This window comes from Schistocerca gregaria, chromosome 3, assembly GCF_023897955.1.
Source record: "Schistocerca gregaria isolate iqSchGreg1 chromosome 3, iqSchGreg1.2, whole genome shotgun sequence".
Lineage (NCBI taxonomy): Eukaryota > Metazoa > Arthropoda > Insecta > Orthoptera > Acrididae > Schistocerca > Schistocerca gregaria.
In genome coordinates this window covers 882149287-882171835 of record NC_064922.1, presented here as the reverse complement: position 1 = coordinate 882171835, position 22549 = coordinate 882149287, and the positions used below count along the sequence as shown (strand labels likewise).

At 44.7% G+C, this 22549-nt stretch overlaps 2 protein-coding genes and 1 non-coding gene across 3 annotated transcripts in view; 2 read left to right on the top strand and 1 right to left on the bottom strand.

Annotated features, from left to right (window-relative positions):
* Positions 1 to 4713, bottom strand: part of LOC126355038 (collagen alpha-2(IX) chain-like) — a 122906-nt gene extending 118193 nt beyond the window's left edge. Inside the window, exon 1 of the mRNA XM_050005190.1 lies at positions 4629 to 4713. The gene's annotated coding sequence lies outside the window, so the exon portion shown is untranslated. The remainder of the gene's footprint in view (positions 1 to 4628) is intronic.
* LOC126355037 (beta-1,3-glucan-binding protein 2-like) overlaps positions 1 to 21258 on the top strand; it is a 43264-nt gene extending 22006 nt beyond the window's left edge. Inside the window, exons 2-4 of the mRNA XM_050005189.1 lie at positions 7867 to 8094; positions 15731 to 15792; positions 20869 to 21258. Coding sequence (XP_049861146.1) covers positions 7867 to 8094; positions 15731 to 15792; positions 20869 to 21108 — 530 coding nt within the window. The 3' untranslated portion in view covers positions 21109 to 21258. The remainder of the gene's footprint in view (positions 1 to 7866; positions 8095 to 15730; positions 15793 to 20868) is intronic.
* Positions 21259 to 22062: 804 nt separating this feature from the next.
* On the top strand, positions 22063 to 22137 carry Trnas-uga (transfer RNA serine (anticodon UGA)). Its single transcript has one exon. It is a non-coding gene; the product is annotated as a tRNA-Ser (tRNA).
* Positions 22138 to 22549: the final 412 nt, after the last annotated feature.

Here is a 22549-nt window from a genome sequence, read left to right as displayed (position 1 = left end):
AAGCTAACGTTTTCCGAGTCCAGTAACGTGGCACGTAAAAAGGATTATTTGCGGTGTGAAACCAAGGACGTCCTACAGAGGCCTGTTTGTGGAACGAGGGATACTAATGTAGCGGGGCGGGATTCAGGGACACTAGATATTGAGCGTCAGTGACAGAGGGGAGCAAAGGTTATTATTTTGTTAGGAATGGCGGGAAGGAAGCGACACTTTGTGGGCGGTGGAGGGGACTCATTCATCGGCTCAGTAGGGGAGGTGTGAGTGAAACATTGGTGGTTCCACTAACAGTCATGTAATGAGACATAAGACCCTTTCAGCGGACAGATTGATACATTGTGTTTTAATTTTCTCAATTCCTCGCGGCGGCGGACCGGCGGAGTTGTAGTGTGACAGCTGATGCAGCGACGGCTGGTGTTGCAGCGTCGCGCCGGTGGCTTATTCTTCCATTCAGTACTGTGCCCGTGACTTAACTGCGGTAGCGGCGTGGTCTTAGCTCGTTACGTTGTTAACAAGCGGCTACGGCATGACGAGGAGTGATGCGTCCAGGAATCGAACCAGGTTGGGCGTCTTCTGGCGAAGTACATCAACCTCTAGGCTCACAGGTTACCCATTTGGTGAGGCCACAGCTCCTTCGTCGTCATCAGCCACCTGGGTAAGTACCACTCGAGCTTCTTTCTGGTAACATCTGGGATGGTATCTTTTGCGTTGTCCTATTGGTGCGATACCGACGTCTTCTGTAGAGCAGCGTAGCAGCTAAGTCGTCGTAGCTAAGTATGACGTCCGCTGACTAATCATCGGTCCGTCCATCCAGACGACGGACCTTCGCGTCTTCTTTCGCCGCTTGCAGGGCCTCCTTAAAGGACCACCTTTCACCCGTTTGTCGGAGGTATTTATTCGGTGTTTTTGCCAATGTCGCAAAGCTTCTAGGGCGGCGACTGACTCTTCGGTCGTTGATCTATGCTTCTCACATTGGGCACAAACGTGACCAATGTGTCGGGTTTCCATTGTTCTACCTCTATGCTGGCGCGGCCGGGCTTTGCCCTGCCGCCTCCTCCGCTTCGCCAGATACGTCACGTACGTGAGTTCAGCATGCTGACAGTTCCTGGAGCATTGGCCACTGGTCGCCGCTCTCCTTGGAAGTGTTGCCCGTCTGCTCGGTCGTCGATCTGCCGAAGCAGGAGGATCTGCAGCGAATTGACGCATGGTGCACGGAATGGCAATTGAATCTCAATGTAGCGAAGTGTAATGTGATGCGAATACATAGAAAGATAGGTCCCTTATCATTTAGCTACAAAATAGCAGGTCAGCAACTGGAAGCAGTTAATTCCATAAATTATCTGGGAGTACACATTAGGAGTGATTTAAAATGGAATGATCATATAAAGTTGATCGTCGGTAAAGCAGATGCCAGACTGAGATTCATTGGAAGAATCCTAAGGAAATGCAATCCGACAACAAAGGAAGTAGGTTACAGTACGCTTGTTCGCCCAATGCTTGAATACTGCTCAGCAGTGTGGGATCCGCACCAGGTAGGGTTGATAGAAGAGATAGAGAAGATCCAACGGAGAGCAGCGCGCTTCGTTACAGGATCATTTAGTAATTGCGAAAGCGTTACGGAGATGATAGATAAACTCCAGTGGAAGACTCTGCAGGAGAGACGCTCAGTAGCTCGGTACGGGCTTTTGTTGAAGTTTCGAGAACATACCTTCACCGAAGAGTCAAGCAGTATATTGCTCCCTCCTACGTATATCTCGCGAAGAGACCATGAGGATAAAATCAGAGAGATTAGAGCCCACACAGAAGCATACCGACAGTCCTTCTTTCCACGTACAATACGAGACTGGAATAGAAGGGAGAACCGATAGAGGTACTCAGGGTACCCTCCGCCACACACCGTCAGGTGGCTTGCGGAGTACGGATGTAGATGTAGATGTAGATGTAGATGTAGATGAAGCGCTGACTGCTGCTGCACGAACTCCGGTGGTCATCGGCCTTCTCACGTTGGACAGAAACGTGACCAAAGCCACACACGTGCCGGCTTTGCTTGTGCGGCTGCTCCTGCCGCTTCCGAATATTGTGGCTTAACGTGTCAAAGTCTCTAAAATGTTCACTTAACCTATAAAAAGTCTTTCTGATTTGAACGAACATAAACAACACATAATTATTATACACTCTATACTAACTACTGCTTCCCAGTATATGTATTCCTTAATGAAATTGCCATTAATATATATCTCTTTTTCCAAACCAATAGCTCAGGTCATGGAATCAATGTTACAAATAAGAATAAATTTGACAAAGGTTATAAGTCCCATACTTTGCTCCTGAAAGGCGTACATTATCTACGAACACAAATTTTCAATGATTTGGCAGATCCAAAATCAAGATAGCTGGACGGGAATTTTAATCGCCATCCTACTTACAAATTTCAGTTTAAGAGAAGTCTAAAGGATTTAATTTTGGTCAACGCCTTCTACTCTGTTGATGCATTTCTTAAAAAAATGGCTCTGAGCACTATGGGACTTAACATGTGTGGTCATGAGTCCCCTAGAACTTAGAACTACTTAAACCTAACTAACCTAAGAACATCACACACACCCATGCCCGAGGCAGGATTCGAACCTGCGGTTCCGGACTGAGTGCCTAGAACCGCAAGACCACGGCAGCCGGCAATGCATTTCTTAGCAGAAGCGTTTGATGTATACATGTTACGAATATTTTCAGTTAATGCGAGTAGCGCGGACAATCTGAGTTCGGTACAAATTCAGTGCCGTAATGCGATCATCGTAATGTGTAACAGGTACTGGGTAGGAATCACTGACGCAGTTCTACATATTTAATAATAATAATACAAAAAGGACAAAAGCCTTTACAGGTTCAGCACGTAGCCATGTGGACAAATTAATTTGTGATGTGAATATAAAACGAGGGGCTCAAAGGCCTCTCAGCACTATGGCACTTAACATCTTAGGTTATCAGTCCCCTAGAACTTCTTAAATCTAACTAACCTAAGGACATCACACAACACCCAGCCATCACGAGGCAGAGAAAATCCCTGACCTCGCCGGGAATCGAACCGGGAACCCGGGCGTGGGAAGCGAGAACGCTACCGCACGACCACGAGATGCGGGCAATACAAAACGACTCTGAGCACTGTGGGACTTAACATCTGAGGACATGAGTCCCCTATAACTTAGAACTACTTAAACCTAACCAACCTAAGGACATCACACACAACCATGCCCAAGGCAGGATTCGAACCTGCGACCGTAGCGGTCGCGCGGTTCCAGACTGAAGCGCCTAGTACCACTCGACCACAACGGACCATGACCCTTTCCATATCACTGCTATTTATTGTGCAAATGATCCATGAAACATGAAGCAAACTAACCAACTAAGCGCTGTAGAGTGATTCTTCTATTCGGAGACGCATGGTTGCAATAGCCTAAGAATTATCATATGAATATATTTTGTGATAAGTTTATTATTACCTTCGAAATGAAATATAGCATTTATTTGTCTAGATCTCGAGTTCAGAAAATATGACCAGTTTCGATCGTGCTAGAAATTATCTTCACATCGTAAGACGTCATTGCAGGATGTAACACGTCACATGTTGTGCAATCAAGTACAGTGTCATTTAGACTTTTTAAATGAAAAAAATGGTTCAAATGGCTCTGAGCACTATGGGACTTAACTGCTGAGGTCATCAGTCCCCTAGAACTTAGAACTACTTAAACCAAACTAACGGAAGGACGTCACACACACCCATACCTGAGGCACGATTCGAACCTGCTACCGTAGCATAAATGAAAACATGTTTAAAATTTCTTAACATTGCACATACAGGAGGATAATTACACTTAGGCTCTGTGAAAGGGACAGCCGCTGTGGTCGAGCGGTTCTAGGCACTTCAGTCCGGAACTAGGCGGCTGCTAAGATCGCAGGTTCGAAACCTGCCTCTATCATGGCTGTATGTGATGTCCTTAGGCTAGTTAGGTTTAAGTAGTTCTAAGTCTAGGGGACTGACGACCACAGATGTTAAGTCCCATAGTGCTTAGAGCCATATGTGCAAGGTACATTAGAATATGTTTCTTCTTTGGAAAAATGTACTGTGTATTCTCTGACATATTCTACTGCTTGGTGGATCTCCTCAATATGGATCTTTTGGAACGAAAAGCACATTTGATTTAATCATCACAAAGAAGTTTACTGTTGAAATTCTGAGAGGGTACTTTCAAAGGATAGTTGAGCAACATACCATTTCTTCCTATATACATCTCACAAAACGAAATGATGAGAAAATCTGAGTAGTTATAGGCCATACGGTGGCTTACCGGCTGTAATTATTCCCAGCTGACAATTGTGAAATGGAATGATAGGTTTACGAAAGTATTCTCCGCTACACACCGTGCGTTGGTTTGTGGAGAATAGGTAGCGATGAACTACCTGTCGTAACAGAAGAGGGACGCGTTGAATTGTAAGCGTAAGTGATTTCTCAAAGCCGACTCCCGATGCTGCCGGTCATTATCATGATGGATACGTTGAGAAAGATGCTGAAGTGGGAGAGAAAACGGAGAGTGCCAGGGGGACGCACAGGTACACACAGTGGGCGGAGCTGCGGCCCTGACCTTTGGCGCGATGGGCGGAATTCCCCGCGGCTGGCGGGAGACGCGTCCATCTCGCCTAGCCCGTCACCGCGCGCTGCGTCTTCTGCCTCGGGCTGGCGTTAGGTAACGCCGCTACGGGGCACCCACAACCCGCAGGCTGCGCTCAATGCGGTTTCGCCGCTTCCTCTGCGTGAAACCGTGCCGGAAGCTTGAGCTTACGAAAGGGTCCACTGCTTTTCTGGTAGCTCGCATCTGGTGCGATACGGAAGTTGGGAAATACCATGCGGTACAGAATATCTTCACAACACTGCTGTGGAAACAAATCAGTTTGTTATCACAACGTAACACCAGAGCAGTTGGAGAGGATAACAACGTTTATCTTACAACTGAGGCACAACGCTACCGATCAATGATGAAATTTCCCTGGATAGCATCGTTCCAAAGTCTCCGACAAAATGGGTATACGGACGTCCTTGGAAAGAAGGAATGCGCAACAGGCACGGAGTTACCGCGGTTTCAATACAAGCCATTCATACCTAAATTTAAGGCGAGTGCGTATAAAATATGGATGGATGATTATACTTCAGCGTCCTGTCGGCGGGGTCGTTAACACGGACTGTGGAAATTATAGAAGGCGACCCATCGTCCTCTTTCGTCCCAGTATTCGCCTTAAGAGATCTAGGTAAACCACAGGAAACATGGCTGGGCGGGAATTTCAATTGCCATCCTCCCAAATACGAGTCTAGTGTCTCATCTCGCTCGATTTAACCTTATGGATGGCAGCAGAGGGGGCGAGCGCTCCGCCTCCCAGAAAGAACAAAGAAACTTTGTGGTTTATGGATTGAGCATGGGGTAGACACCACAGAGAGGTGCTGCTTTCGCGGCAACTTCCTACTCGGCCTCCACGGAATAGGCGTCAAAGGCTCTTCACCTGTTCGCGAGACTCAAGTTCAGGTGTTGTAAGTCTCGTTTTCCTTACGGCCGAGTGGCAAGCCTGTCAGCAAGTGACTTCTACAAAAGACTATGCAAATTTAAACACTAATTTCCCACCAGAATCAACACTCTTATCACATTAGGGAAAGCAACAACTTACATAATCTTCCGTGTATTGCTTAATTCTTACGTAATGCAAGCCATCGTATAACCTGAACAAATTACTATATTTGAATTGTTCTTTTTTTCCCTCAGTAATCTGAAAGATATTTATTGTTTTGTTCGCCTGTTACCATAACAGAAAATGACAGCTGTATTGAGAAAGTAAGAAGCAGAATATCTATGCGTGCCGGCCGCGGTGGTCTCGCGGTTCTAGGCGCGCAGTCCGGAACCGTGCGAATGCTACGGTCGCAGGTTGGAATCCTGCCTCGGGCATGGATGTGTGTGATGCCCTTAGGTTTAAGTAGTTCTAGGGGACTGGTGACCACAGCAGTTGAGTCCCATAGTGCTCAGAGCCATTTGAACCAATATCTATGCGTAATAGCGCTTTCAAAAAGTTGAAAGGTTTATTGACGGCAAAGATAATACCAACAGACTAAGAAACAGATGGTATTATATGGTTGTGGGTCATGGACGCTCAAAAAAAGGGAGAGAGAATACTTGGATGATTTTGAAATGCGTTTGTGGGCCTACAGTTTAACGTATACTGGGAACCACAGCGCGGCTGATAATTATTGTTTATATTATTATGTATGTATACCCTGGTTGATGAAAAATAGCAAAAGATTAATATTGCCTGTTCTGACTGACTTATTCCTCCCAGGAGCCCAGCCGGTAATGGGTTAGTACATGACTGATGATGCCGGACTTTCTGAGCTGAAAGCTCTTCTGGACCATAAGTCTTCTGTTAACGTAAACTGTGGGCATGCTAGAGTGACAATCCTGAGGCGTGAAGGTGGAACGTTACGTGCCTCAAAGAACAGAACTTCAATGACCGGATAACGAGAATGGCAAAGCTCCAACGTTCTGGCCTCAGAAGGACCAATTAGGACAGACCGACTCCCTTGTCATCGTCAGCCAATGCCGTCATCTGGATGCGGTATGGAGAAGTGTGCTCTCAGCATACCGCTCTCTCGCCCGTTATAGGCTTTGCAGACCTTGGAGCCGCTACTTCTCTTGAAGTATCTCTTCAGTTGGCATCGTGAGGCTGAGTGAACCCCGTTCTAGTCCTTCCATCAAGGAAAAATGTCTGGCAAAACCGGGAACTGAAACCGGTACCTCCACACAGCAAACTTCCACGCAGACCACTCAGCGAAGGGGGTGGACGAGAATGGTAGAGATCTCTATAAGAACCTATCACTCTCGGGGAATGAGACTTCTTGACAGATTGAAACTGATTTCTGGACAGGAATACGCACCGAGAACTGCCCTGACAACTTTACTTCCACTTTAGAAACTTCGCATAAGCTCCCCTACATACCTTGCTGGACTAATACTCCTGGAAGAAAGGATGCTATGGAGAAATGTCTTAGCCGCAATGTAAGGGATTGTTTCCACAATGAGAACTCTCAAAGCAGTGTACACACCTCCGTAGAGTGAATACTTTGATTCTTTGAGGATCTAACACATTGCTCCGTAAAAGACTGCAGGGATTGGCGTTTTTGTGTAAAGCGTAATCATTGAGTCAATATTTTAATTGTGCCGCTTAAACTGTAGTTGTTATTGCGGTTTTCAGACCAGACACTGGATTGGTGCAGCTCTTAATGCTACTCTATCCTGTGCAAGCTTCTTCGTTTCCAAGTACCTACTGCACCCTACATCCTTCTGAATCTGCTTAGTGTACTCATCTCTTGGTCTCTCTCTACTGTTTTTACCCTCCACGCTGTCCTCCAATACTAAACTGGTGAGCCCTTGATGGCTCAGAACGTCTCCTACAGCTTAAACTACCACCGTGGGCCGAACTTCACAATAACCCCGAGTTCGGTGTGGGGCAGCGGAGGGGTGAAGTGGACTGCGGTAGTTATCGTGGGGTTGTGGACCACTTCGGCTGCGGCGGGGACGGATCCTCTCCGTCGTTTCTAGGCCCCCAGTTAACACACAATACAATTTCTTTTAAATCACTAGAAGCGAATTTTTTAAATATTGAGTACTAATTGTAAAAGTAAATGGTGCACGATGCAGTTTGTTTGTTTAGCATATTAGAATTCATCAGACGAGAAAGCCACAAGAAGAAGCCATTATCGTTGACAAAAGTGTCTCGACCGTCGGTGTGTGCTGTCAGCGGTGTAGCTTGCTGCTGACTGACGCGGGCCCCTCTCTCTTGCAGACGAGCCGGGCCTGGAGCTGTTCGCCGTGCACGCCAACGTCAACAAGGAGATGCGCGACCTGGAAGCTGGACAGCTGTCCGCCGACGTGGTGCGACCGCGAGACGGCCGCTGGGTCTTCGAGGACCAGAAGACGGCGCTCCGGCCCGGCGACCGCATCAACTACTGGCTCTACGTTAAGCGCGACGGTCTGGGCTTCCGCAGGGACGGCGGCACCTTCACGGTCACAGGTTGGTGCCACTGCTGCTTCCACCCGCTCTTCGGGTGGTCGAGTACGTTTCGCACTGCTTTTTACAGGAACTGTGAGGGCGTCCAGAAACGAAGCTTTAGCTTTCTCGATAGCTGGCATTCTTGGATGTGTTAGTGACAGGAGAAAACCAGAGTTATAGCGAGAACTCTTTCAGGGATTTGTTTGTGGTTGCGCGACATGTGAAAATTTTGTGACAAGGAAGATTGTGATTTTTACTGCTCATCGTTTCACCCGCAGCAATTAAAACTGCCTTCTTAAGTTCCTGACTAACCAAACATTCTGAAATCCCCACATATTCGGAAATAAACAGCTAAGCATTTATGACAAGAAAGAATATGAATTTTAAGGTCTGTCGTTTCACTTGGCACCACTGTAAGCCTGTCCTCTTAGATTCCTGCCTAACCACACACGTCACATAATCAGAAATAAACACCGTAATATTTATTTCAGCCTTGGTTGTCTAATCAGACGGAAGCGTTAAATAACATCAAACACTGCAGAAGACACTTGTACTACACTCATAACGAAGTCCCAGATTGTGTTAACAAAAGATGAAAAAAATTAGCATTGAGTGGGATGCGAACCCAGAGCCTTCTACTTCAGAAACCAGGACGGTACCCACTACGCTATAGCCTACTAGCGCGACCAATGTCATGTTTTTGTTATTATAATGTTTCTTCAATTCTGATATCGTTACTGCGAGTTTGTGATACATTTTTATAGCGCCATTGATTTGAAATGCCGCACTGTGGCACACACATTACAAACGAAATGAGTAATCACAATGCACACAGCTCACACACAAGCCGTCCACACGCGCTCGCAAAATTAGTTGATCGAAAACCCATTAGTGACGTCACGACAGTGAAGAGTAGTGTGAATTCTACTGACCCCCCCCCCCCCCCCCTCCCACTACCACCGCTCCCCTTCGGAAGAGGCTTGTGTTCTCTTGTGCGTGTGAAGCTTATTAGCTAACGTTGTTCATCTCATAAGAAGGCAGGATAGTCGTTAGGCACAGACCAATTCTTTACAGTTCAGTCACAGTACTGCGGCATTACGTAGCGGGTAATATTCAAAATGTTGAAAGAGTTAAGGTTTTCGAACATTTGCCTCGCAAATTAAGTATTATTCACGAAACTTCTCGTTGTGATCACTTCCGGAAGCGTTTAAGCAGTCATTATTTTCGCAAAACGAACTCTCAACGAAAGGAAGAAACATAGTGAAGACAAGCGTTTTTCTTTCGAGAAAATGATTTAAAAATCATTATCACGCAGATTTTCAACAGGGCTGCAACTGTAACTTTTTTATTGGTCCTTACAAGTCGTCTTCCAAAACATCAGAAATACTCCATATCACCAGGTCTTCCTCTCCCCCCCCCCCCCCCCCCCCCCAACAGTCGTATCGGAGCCGTTGTACGTCATACAATGGGAAGTAGCGTAGGCATACAGCTCACTGTTGTTAGACACTTCGTCAATAGAGCTTCTAGGCGCAACACACAATTTAGTACCTCTGCACTCTTTGCACAATGCAGGTTTGTAATCGGGAATGGTTTGCCGCTCTGAAGTAGTTAATCCATACAGTAAGTACTCGAAGTTATGTTAGCACAGCTTCTACGCAACTTCCCTGGTTGAACTTTTTTTTTTTTTTAGTAACACGTGGGAGTGAGACATGTGCTTCACTCAGTTATTACACGTGGCACATAGTCCATTTTCCATCATTATTACCGCCACACGCTGTTCTTTTATTGCACATTTAATATTACAATACGTCAGCGTACCTTTGCGGATTGTGTAACGAAGTACGGCGGGGCTGAGAATCTCGGGCTTCACCCACGTACTGTAGTTACGTTTGTCACAGTCCCATACCTGTGTAATTACCAATTACCCAATATGCCTCGCGGAGTGGCAGCGCGGTTTTAGGCGTCACAGACTGCGCGGTCCCTCCCGCCGGAGGTTCGACTCCTCCCTCGGGCATGGTTGTGAGTGCTGCTCTTAGCTAAAGTTAGCATAAGTTAGTTTAAGTAGTGCGTAAGTCTAGGGATCGATGACCTCAGCAGTTTGGTCCCTTAGGAACTCACACACAATCGAACAATCTGAGGAGTGACATCCTTCAGTGGATATCGTCCAGAGGATAGTCTTTTGCGTTTCACAGCAGAAGCATTATTCTATCAGCAAATTCAGTGTTTCGGAGCCTTATGCCATTATTGCCAGATGTGTATGACAAGAGGTGGTAATTTCTCTACTGTGGCAGTTATCATACGCAGGTTATTTACGTCATGTAAGAAATAACAAGACCTACTAATTACCGCCTCCCCCCATGAACCATGGACCTTGCCGTTAGTGGGGAGGCTTCCGTGCCTCAACGATACAGATAGCCGTACCGTAGGTGCAACCACAACGGAGCGGTATCTGTTGAGAGGCCAGACAAACGTGTGGTTCCTGAAGAGGGGCAGCAGCCTTTTCAGTAGTTGCAGGGGCAACAGTCTGGATGATTGACTGACCTGGCCTTGTAACAATAACCAAATCGGCCTTGATGTGCTGGTACTGCGAACGGCTGAAAGCAAGGGGAAACTACAGACGTAATTTTTCCCGAGGGCATGCAGCTTTACTGTATGGTTAAATGATGATGGCGTCCTCTTCGGTAAAATATTCCGGAGGTAAAATAGTCCCCCATTCGGATCTCTGGGCGGGGACTACTCAAGAGGACGTCGTTATCAGGAGAAACAAAACTGGCATTCTACGGATCAGAGCGTGGAATGTCAGATCCCTTAATCGGGCAGGTAGGTTAGAAAATTTAAAAAGGGAAATGGATAGGTTATATAGGTTATATAGTGGGAATTAGTGAAGTTCGGTGGCACGAGTAACAAGACTTTTGGTCAGGTGAATACAGGGTTATAAATACAAAATCAAATAGGGGTAATGCAGCAGTAGGTTTGATAATGAATAAAAAGATAGGACTGCGGATAAGTTACTACAAACAGCATAGTGAACGTATTATAGTGGCCAAGATAGACACGAAGCCCATGCCTACTACCGTAGTACAGGTTTATATGTCAACTACCTCTGCAGATGACGAAGAAATGTAAGAAATGTATGATGAGATAAAAGAAATTGTTCTGGTAGTGAAGGGAGACGAAAATATAATAGTCATGGGTGACTGGAATTCTTCAGTAGGAAAAGGGAGAGAAGGAAACATAGTGGGTGAATATGGATTGGGGCTAAGAAATGAAAGAGGAAGCCGCCTGGTAGAGCATAACTTAATCATAGCTAACACTTGGTTCAAGAATCATAAAAGAATGTTGTATACATAGAAGAATCCTGGAGATACTAAAAGGTATCAGATAGATTATATAATGGTAAGACAAAGATTTAGGAATCAGGTTTTAAATTGTAGGACATTTCCAGGGGCAGATGTGGACTCTGACCACAATCTATTGGTTATGAACTGTAGATTAAAACGAAACTGCAAAAAGGTGGGAATTTAAGGAGATGGGACCTGGATAAACTGACTAAACCAGAGGTTGTACAGAGTTTCAGGGACAGCAAAACGAAACAATTGACAGGAATGGGGGAAAGAAAAACAGTAGAAGAAGAATGGGTAGCTTTGAGGGATGAAGTAGTGAAGGCAGTAGAGGATCAAGTAGGTAAAAAGACGAGGGCTAGTAGAAATCCTTGGGTAACAGAATAAATATTGAATTTAATTGATGAAAGGATAAAATATAAATATGCAGTAAATGAAGCAGTAAAGGAATACAAACGTCTTAAAAATGAGATCGACAGGAAGTGCAAAATGGCTAAGCAAGGATGGCTAGAGGACAAATGTAAGGATTTAGAGGCTTATCTCACTAGGGGTAAGATAAATACTGCCTACAGGAAAATTAAAGAGACCTTTGGAGAAAAGAGAGCCACTTGTATGCATATGAAGCGCTCATATTGAAACCCAGTTCTAAGCAAAGAGGGGAAAGCAGAAAGGTAGGAGTATATAGAGGGTCTATACAAGGGCGATGTACTTGAGGACAATATTATGGAAATGGAAGTGGATTTAGATGAAGATGAAATGGGAGATATGATACTGCGTGAAGAATTTGACAGAGCACTGAAAGACCTGAGTTGAAACAAGGCCCCTGGAGTAGACAACATTCCATTAGAACTACTGACGGCCTTGGGAGAGCCAGTCCTGACAAAACTCTACCATCTGGTGAGCAAGATGTATGAGACAGGCGAAATACCCTCATACTTCAAGAAGAATTGAATAATTCCAATCCCAAATAAAGCAGGTGTTGACAGATGTGAAAATTACCGAACTATCAGTTTAATAAGTCACAGCTGCAAAACACTAACACGAATTCTTTACAGACGAATGGAAAAACTGATAGATGCCGACCTCGGGAAAGATCAGTTTGGATTCCGTAGAAATGTTGGAACACGTGAGGCAATACGGGCCTTACGACTTATCTTAGAAGAAAGATTAAGGAAAGGCAAACCTACGTTTCTAGCATTTGTAGACTTAGAGAAAGCTGTTGACAATGTTGACTGGAATACTCTCTTTCAAATTCTAAAGGTTGCAGGGGTAAAATACAGAGGGCGAAAGGCTATTTACAATTTGTACAGAAACCAGATGGAAGTTATACGAGTCGAGGGGCATGAAAGGGAGGCAGTGGTTGGGAAGTTGGGAAGGGAGTGAGACAGGGTTGTTGCCTATCCCTGATGTTATTCAAGCAGTAAAGGAAACAAAAGAAAATTTCGGAGTAGGTATTAAAGTCCATGGAGAAGAAATAAAAACTTTGAGGTTCGCCCATGACATTGTAATTCTGACAGAGACAGCAAAGGACTTGGAAGAGCAGTTGAATGGAATGGATAGTGTCTTGAAATTAGGATATAAGATGAACATCAACAAAAGCAAAATGAGGATAATGGAATGTAGTCGAATTAAGTCGGGTGATGTTGAGGGAATTAGATTAGGAAATGAGACACTTAAAGTAGTAAAGGAGTTTTGCTATTTGGGGAGCAAAATAACTAATGATGGTCGAAGTAGAGAGGATATAAAATGTAGACTGGCAATGGCAAGGAAAGCGTTTCTGAAGAACAGAAATTTGCTAACATCGAGTATAGATTTACGTGTCAGAAAGTCGTTTCTGAAAGAATTTGTATGGAGTGTAGCCATGTATGGAAGTGAAACATGGACAATAAATAGTTTGGACATGAAGAGAATAAAAGCTTTCGAAATGTGGTGCTACAGAAGAATGTTGAAGATTAGGTGCGTAGCTCACGTAACTAATGAGGAAGTATTGAATAGGATTGTGGAGAAGAGAAGTTTGTGGCACAACTTGACTAGAAGAAGGGATCGGTTGGTAGGACATGTCCTGAGGCATCAAGGGATCACCAATTTAGCATTGGAGGGCAGCGTGGAGGGTAAAAATTGTAGAGGGAGACCAAGAGATGAATACACTAAGCAGATTCAGAAGGATGTAGGTTGCAGTAGGTACTGGGAGATGAAGTTTGCACAGGATAGAGTAGCATGGAGAGCTGCATCAAACCAGTCTCTGACTGAAGACCACAACAACATTATATATGTGTGTGGGGGGGGGGGGGGCGAGTTCTATAGGTTGGAATTATCTAATAATCCTTTGAGGGCAGAGAACAGAGTTCCATTGCAGAGAGCTGTGTATTCATTTATTCATTTATTACACTAAGCAGATTCAGAAGGATGTAGGTTGCAGTAGGTACTGGGAGATGAAGGAGCTTGCACAGGATAGATTAGCATGGAGAGCTGCATCAAACCAGTCTGAGGACTGAAGACCACAACAACAACTAATTACTGACCTATACATGTCAGTATAGTGCCAGAGCTGTCAGTACAAGCCAGTGATATTGATTACAAAATGATGTGTTACCTTTAATAGGTTTTCACTTTCGTATATTATAAATAAAAATGTTTATATCCATGAAATGCATTTTTACCTTAGTTACTTTAATTTTCTTAAAAATATATGTGTTAAACTTGTCAGAGAATGCTAGATTTAATTTAGACCTATATTTTTGTACCAGTATCTATGAACACGACAGAAAACTGCACGTCTTTATTACAACATAAGACTTTGGTTTAAATTTTCAAATTTTTTTGCCACAATTTGACGGTGTCCTGTCAGATTTCGTATCTTAGCAGTTTAAATTTCGGAACTCAAAATCCGTCCCATATTCAAGCGTACAGCAAGGAAGACAATACGTCAAATTACACATTGTTGGGACTCAAATACATGGGGAATACGTGATATGTTTTTAACAGTTGACTAACACTACGTACAATGTGTTAAAGCAGTATGACAATGGTAGCCGGCAACCTTCGGATGGAGCACAACAGTGTTAGCATACATTAGCAATCTTAGCTACGGAGGCGTGCATAGGAGAGGGCTAAATAAAAGGAAGCAATTTCTCAATCACTCTAGAGAAAAGGTACGATGCCAACGAATTGCTATTGAGCACTCTGCCTGGGACGACAATGGACTGTATGAGATCGAGACACCCCAAATAACGCTAAAAAACATTTTCTTGTTACTAAATGTCAGGCTAATTCTGGAAAGCCCTCAGCCTACATAGCCTGATGTAAAAGTCTGATCAGTCGAAGCACTGACTGCGTTTTATTGGCAGGACACTTAGAAAATGTAAACAGACCTACTAAGGAGATGCCTACACTACTCTTGTTCGTCCTGTTTTAGAATACTGCTGTTCGGTGTGGGATCCTTAGCAGATAGGACTGACCGAGTACATCGAAAAAGTTCAAAGAAAGGCAAGACGTTCTGTATTATTGCGAAATATGAGTGTCTCAGAAGTGATACAGGATTTGGGCTGGACATCATTAAAAGATCGGCGTTTTTCGTTGCGACGGAATCTTTTCCACCAACTTTCTCCTCCAAATGCGAAAATATTTTCTTGACACCGACCTACGTAGGGAGGAACGACCACCACGATAAAGTAAGGGAAATCAGAGTTGGTACGGAAAAATAAAGGTGTTCATTCTTTACGAGCACTATACGAGATTGTAATAACAGAGAACTGTGGTTCGATGAACCCTCTGACAGGCTCTTAAATGTGATATGCAGAGTATCCATGCAGATGTAGGTGTAGATGGATTGCAGTTTTCCTAAGTCCCAATAACCTTCAAAAGAATAACTCAAACGACTTCATTTGCAATAACAAGAGATTTTGACTGACCTGCTTCCGCAAAATGGTCCCCGCTGGAGACTATCAACAACGTTTCAACACAGTGTGGTTTGCCCGGTTACCAAATCGCAACGACTCTCTCGAAATAAAGCTTCCATTCTGCAGGAAAGCGTGTGTTGGATGAGGCTTACTATAATTATAGCCCGACATTTTGGACTTTCGCTTTAAAGAAAGTCCTACAAAAGTGCCAGTATTTTATTGAAAACATTAAACTCTTTTAGGACTTAACATCCTGATAAAATTTGGGATTTAAACCTTACCATTTATTGTTTTGTGGCCAACAGGCTGTGAAAAGTAGTAACATAATAGTCGAGAAAGTTATTTGTATTTATAGTTTGGATAACTTGCAATGCGCCTGAGTCTACAACGCCGTAATAGTTGCATTTTTTTTCACAGAGCTGGTGGACAAAAAAGCGCCAGCATCTCCTCCGTTGGGCTCATCCCAGCACTGCCCCCAGGTAAGTACCCTGTCTGCTGAGCAACTACACTACGCTATGCTATACACCACCCTATATTCTACACACTCTATGAGGTTTGGATAAAATATGGAAACATCATAAGATATGGATGCTCAGACATGAATGCCAACCAAGTCTGTAGGTTGCAGTGTTGTATCTGACCACGAACGGCACCTCTACAACGTCTTCAATACGTTGCCAGGGGCAATCGTGGTCAGAACAGTCTTCTGTGTAGTTGTGTGTGCACTATGTCGGAGCTGAGCGAATGCGAACGCTGGAAAATACTTGATGCTCGTGCGGTGGGTGCGTCCGTAGCCAAGGGAGCCGAAGTGTTTGGTGTTTCAAGAGGAATCACATCAAAGATGTATACCGTATATAGGAAAAGCGGAAAAACTTTATCCGCTAACTCAGAACGCGGACGGAAGTGTGTATTGACTAATCGTGACAGACCATTGACGAGCGCTGTGGCGAGAAATAAGAGAACGACAGCTACAAAAGAGAGTCACAACTGAATGTCACACACGCGAAACTGTCAGCTATAAAGCAACACGAGTGGAGCTCCTTGAGCAGGGAATTTCAGGGCAGGCTGAAATGCCAAAACCGCTCATCAGTGATGCAAAGGCCCATAACAGGAAAATTTAGTGCCAACGCCATAAAACCTGGACTATGGATCAACGGAAAAAAGTCATTTGGCAGGCTGAGTCTTGTTTGACGCTGTTTCCAACTTTCGGCCAAGTTTATGTCCCAAAAGTGAAGCATGGCAGGGGTTCAGTGATGATTTGGGGAGCCACATCGTGGTGTTCCATGGGCTCCATCGGCACTCTGTAAGGTCGCATTACTGCCAAGCATTATGTGACCATTTTGGCTGATCAGGTCCGTCCCGTGATTCTACGTTTGCTTCCAGTGGTGGCGCTGTGTTCCATGACGACAGGGCCCCTGTCCACACAGCTGGCATCGTCCAGGGCCGCCTTTGTGAGCGTGAGAATGAACTGTTGCACCTGCCCTGACTACCACAACCACCAGATCTTAACGTTATTGTGCTTTCGTGGTCTATTTTGGAAAGAAGTGTGCTTGATCGCCCGGGTTCCCGGGTTCGATTCCCGGCGGGTCAGGGATTTTAACTGCCTCGTGATGGCTGGGTGTTGTGTGTTGTCCTTAGGTTAGTTAGGTTTAAGTAGTTTTAAGTTCTAGGGGACTGATGACCATAGATGTTAAGTCCCATAGTGCTCAGAGCCATTTTTTGCTTGATCGCTACCCATTTTCACCGTCGTTAACTTGCCATTATTTTGGAGCAACAATGGAATAAGATTCCTTCGAAAACCATTAAGGGCCCGTGTTTATCTATTTCGACATGACTGGAATCTATTTTAAATGTCAACTGCTCTCCTACACCGTATTACACATGGTAATATGTTGGTTTTTGGTGTTTCCATATTTTCGTCCAGCCTCTGTATATGCTACAAACTGAATGCACTGCAGAGCGCTTGCTTGCTCAATAAAGGTCCATGAGTGGCACCGAGCATGTTAATCAACTGAGAGGTCTTAGAGGGACCCGTTGCTGTTTCATTCATTCCAAGTGTTAATATCGCAACTCTCCATGATCAAGCCACAAGAGATCGCGGAATAGATCAGCTGAAAAAGTATACACACCCTTTGCTGCTCCCGATCGTGTTCAAATATCTTTTCCTACTGCGCAAAGTCTGGGAGTCATCGCCCCAAGGGAAAGGGTGGTTTCAATGACGCCATTTATGCCACCCCCTGACGCCTTTTCGTGTCGTTACTGAGCGACGGTGTGTCTGGAATGTTTTCCTCTGCCATCCATAAGAAAACGGCGTGATTCCAACTCTGGGTTCGTGGTTCTCATCTCCATCGCAGAGATGTCGAAAGAAGGGGTGAAATGTGGGTGAGAGGAAGAGGGGGTTTGACGAACCTCCCATCGTGTGACACGTCTACCGTGGCGTTCGGCACAATTATGGTGAATATTGGTGTGACTATGACACCTTACACCTCACAAGAACTTCTGGCCAACTTTTCGCATTTGTCGACACAATGCTGTCTGACGCATCACGAGCACGTGGGTGGCTTCGCAGAGCGCCATGCTTTTGGACCATTACAGAGACAGGTTGTAGCCATCTTTCAGTCAGTTTTCAAACTTCTGCGTTATAACGGGAGACAATGCAAGGGTCTCGAAAAAGTAAACCAGTAATTCTGTTGCGCATTGTGCATATTATTATATTGTATGACACAAGTATACTAGAACATTTTTCTTTTCGCGCTTATACGGAAGTTTTGTTTCAATAAATACATTCACTTAGTTAATAGTCGACAGCAGTAGGTAGCTGTTGCTTAGATTTTACCAAATGGGTCAGCAATTCTCTTCGTTGCTCTGAGCACTATGGGACTTAACATCTGAGGTCATCACTCCCCTAGAACTTAGAACTACTTAAACGTAACTAAACTAAGGGCATCACACACATCCATGCCCGAGGCAGGATTCGAACCTGCGACCGTAGCGGTCGCGCGGTTTCAGACTGTAGTGCCTAGAAGCGGTCGGCCACACTGGGCGGCCTCTCTTCGATGACTGTCTTACTGCCTGCAGGAGGGAAACACGTAGTTCAAATGTCGAAGTGATGTTCCATCACACGGACAGGATAGGGACTCAATAATTTTAATTCGATACGACTAACTAGAAAATACAGGGTGGTTATAAATGAATATCGGAGTTTTAACGCTTCATTATATTTATTATATTAAACTTACAGTTATAAATGGTATGTCAAATGAAAGAGCAACTCAAACAGTTTTACCAAGAACCTTATAAATGTTCAATGTGAACACCATTTGTCACACAGCACTAATCAAGTCTATAGCCGAGTTCTTCCCAAACGTTCAGTGATTGTAGCAACAGCTGCTTAAATCCCGTTTCTTAATTCAGAGAGGTCTGCTGGTAGCGTAGGCACGTACACACGATCCTTGATGAAGCCCCAAAGGGAACAATCGCATGGCGTTAGGTCGGGTGAACGTGGAGGCGATGCAGAGCAAGCCCTGTCATTGGGCCCCTTGCGGCCCATCCAGTTTGGGAAGAACTCGCCTATAGACTTGATGTGTGCCGTGTGACAAATGGTGCTCACATCGAACATTTATAAGGTTCTTGGTAAAACTGTTAGAGTTGCCCTATCATTTGGCATATCATTTATAAGCGTAAGTTCCATGTAATAACTATTATAAAGCGTTAAAACCCCGATATTCGTTTATAAACATCCTGTATATTGATGAGATGTGTTTCACTTTCATGCTTATTGGCGATGTTATTTGTCTTCTGTTTCCTTTGAACGAAAGAAACCAAAGTTTAAGGAGAATATCTGCCTGTACTTCTACATAAGTTTTGCCTCTCATAATTTTAGATGGATTCCTCCTGCTTTCTCATCCTTCAAAGCTCGTTTTTAACGATAGTATTAATTTCAGTTCTTGATCATTTGAAATCGTGTGTTCGTAGCATGTTCGGTTAAATGAAATGATCGTATCGCACGGACTGGAAGATGCCGTCTAAGGGTTGTTTGGCCGTCTGGTGCAAGTCTTTCTACTTGATCCCACTTCAACAAATTGTATCTCATTGTGATAAATATGTGACGAAACGGTGACAACACAAACTTTGAGACCCGAGTGTAGAAAATCGTCGACCCGACCGGGAATCAAACCCGCGACTTCACGATTTAGATGCAGCGACGGTAATCATGACACCACGATGCAGATTAAAACTGTGTGCCGGACCGAGACTCGAACTCGGGACCTTTGCCTTTCGCGGGCAAGTGCTCTACCATCTGAGCTACCCAAGCACGACTCACGCCCCGTCCTCACAGCTTTCTTTACCTCTGCCAGTATCTCGTCTCCTACCTTCCAAACTTTACAGAAGCTCAGATGGTAGGGCACTTGCCCGCGAAAGGAAAAGGTTCCGAGTTCGAGTCTCCGTCCGGCACACAGTTTTAACCTGCCAGGAAGTTTCATATCAGCGCACACTCCGCTGCAGAGTGGAAATCTCATTCTGGATGAGACCACGAGTTGCAGATAGCATGTTTGTTTTGCTAGTTTATCCACATGCTCATCGAATATTACTTCTCACAAATTGTACCTGCTGGCAAATTACTTTTTTTTCGGTTTTTCTTGATAGCCAGAATTAGTTTATGAGGGATTTGCATCCCACTGCCTCTCGAGTGGTATATGAAGCCACTGATAAGTGTTGTGTACATAGTTCCACGTAGTCAGCGTGTACACAACTTTCCCACTAGAGCGCGCCCTGCTAAGTACAACAGTGCAGGCTTAGCACTCATCCGTCTCCGCACTACGAGATGGCGCTGCCGTAGAGACGGACCAAATTCTGCTTCCGCCGATCCGCGTATTAATATGTAACGCAACCAGTGAGATTGCTGCTAACGTAGAACCTTTTCTCCTCACGGATCACACTCGCGCAGTGATACCTGAATGCTCGAGGTATTATAACGAGTGTACAGATCTCCGATTAGTCAGTCTGCATTATTCTGTAGTCAAGTTTCAGTCTGCGCCTAATAAGATTATCATATTCCTCTACATAGCCACGAAGAGAAACGTATAGACACTTTGTCAAGTATCAGAGATGTGAGAATAAGATTAACGTACCAAGACCAAAGAAACTTTAGATTGTCAATTGTAAACAGCATCCAGAATCAAGTTACGTAATTTCTATGATTTTTTATTATTTTAATAAATGTGTGTGAAAATTAATCAAGTTATGTTTAAAGTTGGTCACCATCAATGTGCTACTCTAAGCGTGCACGTGGCATTTCTATCGTCTGACTTAACGGCAGAAGATAAACACGCCACGATAAGACCACGAGACATATTGCTGACACTCGCCTACTTCGTTAGAGCAACAAGTCAAATAATCTGATAGTGTGTGTACGGAAGGTCTTACAGTACTCACACCACATTAAGACAGGCATTTCTTTTAATTGATGAATTTTCTATATGAGTAAAATTTTCGTAAAAGTCTTGGTCTTTTTTGTACGCAATTTGTCTTCAGCAATGCCTTGTGTTGCACAGGGTTGCCCCCATGAGGGAGTCAGCGGCGGCGCGGTCGACCCGCTGACGGAACAGCGGCTGCGCCACGCAGAGGAGCTGCACCAGCAGCGCATGCGCCACGCTGAGGAGCTGCACAGAGAGCGGCTGCACCAGCTGCAGCAGCAGCAGCAGCAGCGCGCCGGACACGGCGCTGACGGCGTCGGCCCCGGCGCGGACGTGCAGGACGTGTCAGCCTTCAAGCGCATCGGCAGCAGGCGCTGATCCCTGTCCGCTGTCCGCCGACTGCACCAACACAGCCAGTTCACAGCGCTGATCCAAAATGGGCAAGAACTGGTGGTTTATATTTCTCCCAAAAAGAGCTTGAAATACCTTACAATAACATTTTAATAAAACATGAGGATAAAACTTGAACTTCGATACAGAAATTGATTTTTACACTATGTACGGCACAGAAATGAGCTCCTGGGGTAACCAATCCTACTACTCTTCTGTCAAGGAGGCTCTGATTTAATTTTACTATTTTAATAACTGATATTCAGAAAGCAGGGTATGAGTTTGATGTAGTTCACAGAAGCAGTCATTTCAGTTACTTGCACACTATTTAGTTTAACTTATTTTAAACTGCAGAACATACATAACAAAATATTCACTGAAACTTCCTGGCAGATTAAAAATGTGTGCCGGACCGAGATTCGAACACGGGACCTTTGCCTCTCGCGCGCGAGTGCTCTACCAACTTTTTTTCGATATAGTTCGTTGCGTTTGGTCTAGGCGGACGTCACAAGACATCCGTTCAAGTTGATCGTTGATTCCTTGACTCAGTGACTCAGTTGTTTTTTTTTTTCCGGGAACACGCAGCCCTCTGACCGAACACGCTGAGCAACCGTGGCAGCATAATTCTAATTTGTTTGTCTCTGAGGGTGGCATCCAACCACACCTCAATCGATCCGCCACCCCACCATGTGCGTGGATGGAGAGGGGTAGGGAGGAGAACTTTCAACTGAGCTACCCAAGCACGACTCACGACCCGTCTTCACAGCTTTACTTCTGCCAGTACCTCGTCTCCTACCTTCCAAACTTCACATAAGCTCTCCTGCATACCTTGCAGAACTAGCGCTCCTGGAAGAAAGGTATGCAGGAGAGCTTCTGTGAAGTTTGGAAGCTAGGAGACGAGGTACTGGCGGAATTAAAGCTCTGAAGACGGGTCGTGAGTCGTGCTTGGGTAGCTCAGTTGGTAGAGCACTTGCCCGTGAAAGGCAAAGGTCCCGAGTTCGAGTCTCGGTCCGGCATACAGTTTTAATCTGCCAGGAAGTTTCATATCAGCGCACACTCCACTGCAGAGTGAAAATCTCATTCTGGAAAATATCCACTCGTACATACTGTGTGTCACCACACTTCATTAACAACTGTATTCATAAAATACATGGGTCACACTGATTTTATGTATACACAAGTAAATAAATTTTAACTATTTCAGTACAAGATTCTATACAACTGTAATATGTAGGACCACAGGATAATGAAACCTCTGTTAATAGTCAGCTGATATTAGATTACCAGTATTTGCTGTTCATATCGTTGAGATTCTGCACTGCCAGTTCAAGTTGTTTGGGGCTGTAACCCACCCTCTCCCCTCTAATTTTCCTCCCCACCCCAGATATAACTGCTCTAACTTGAAATATTGTATTGTTTAACTGGAAAA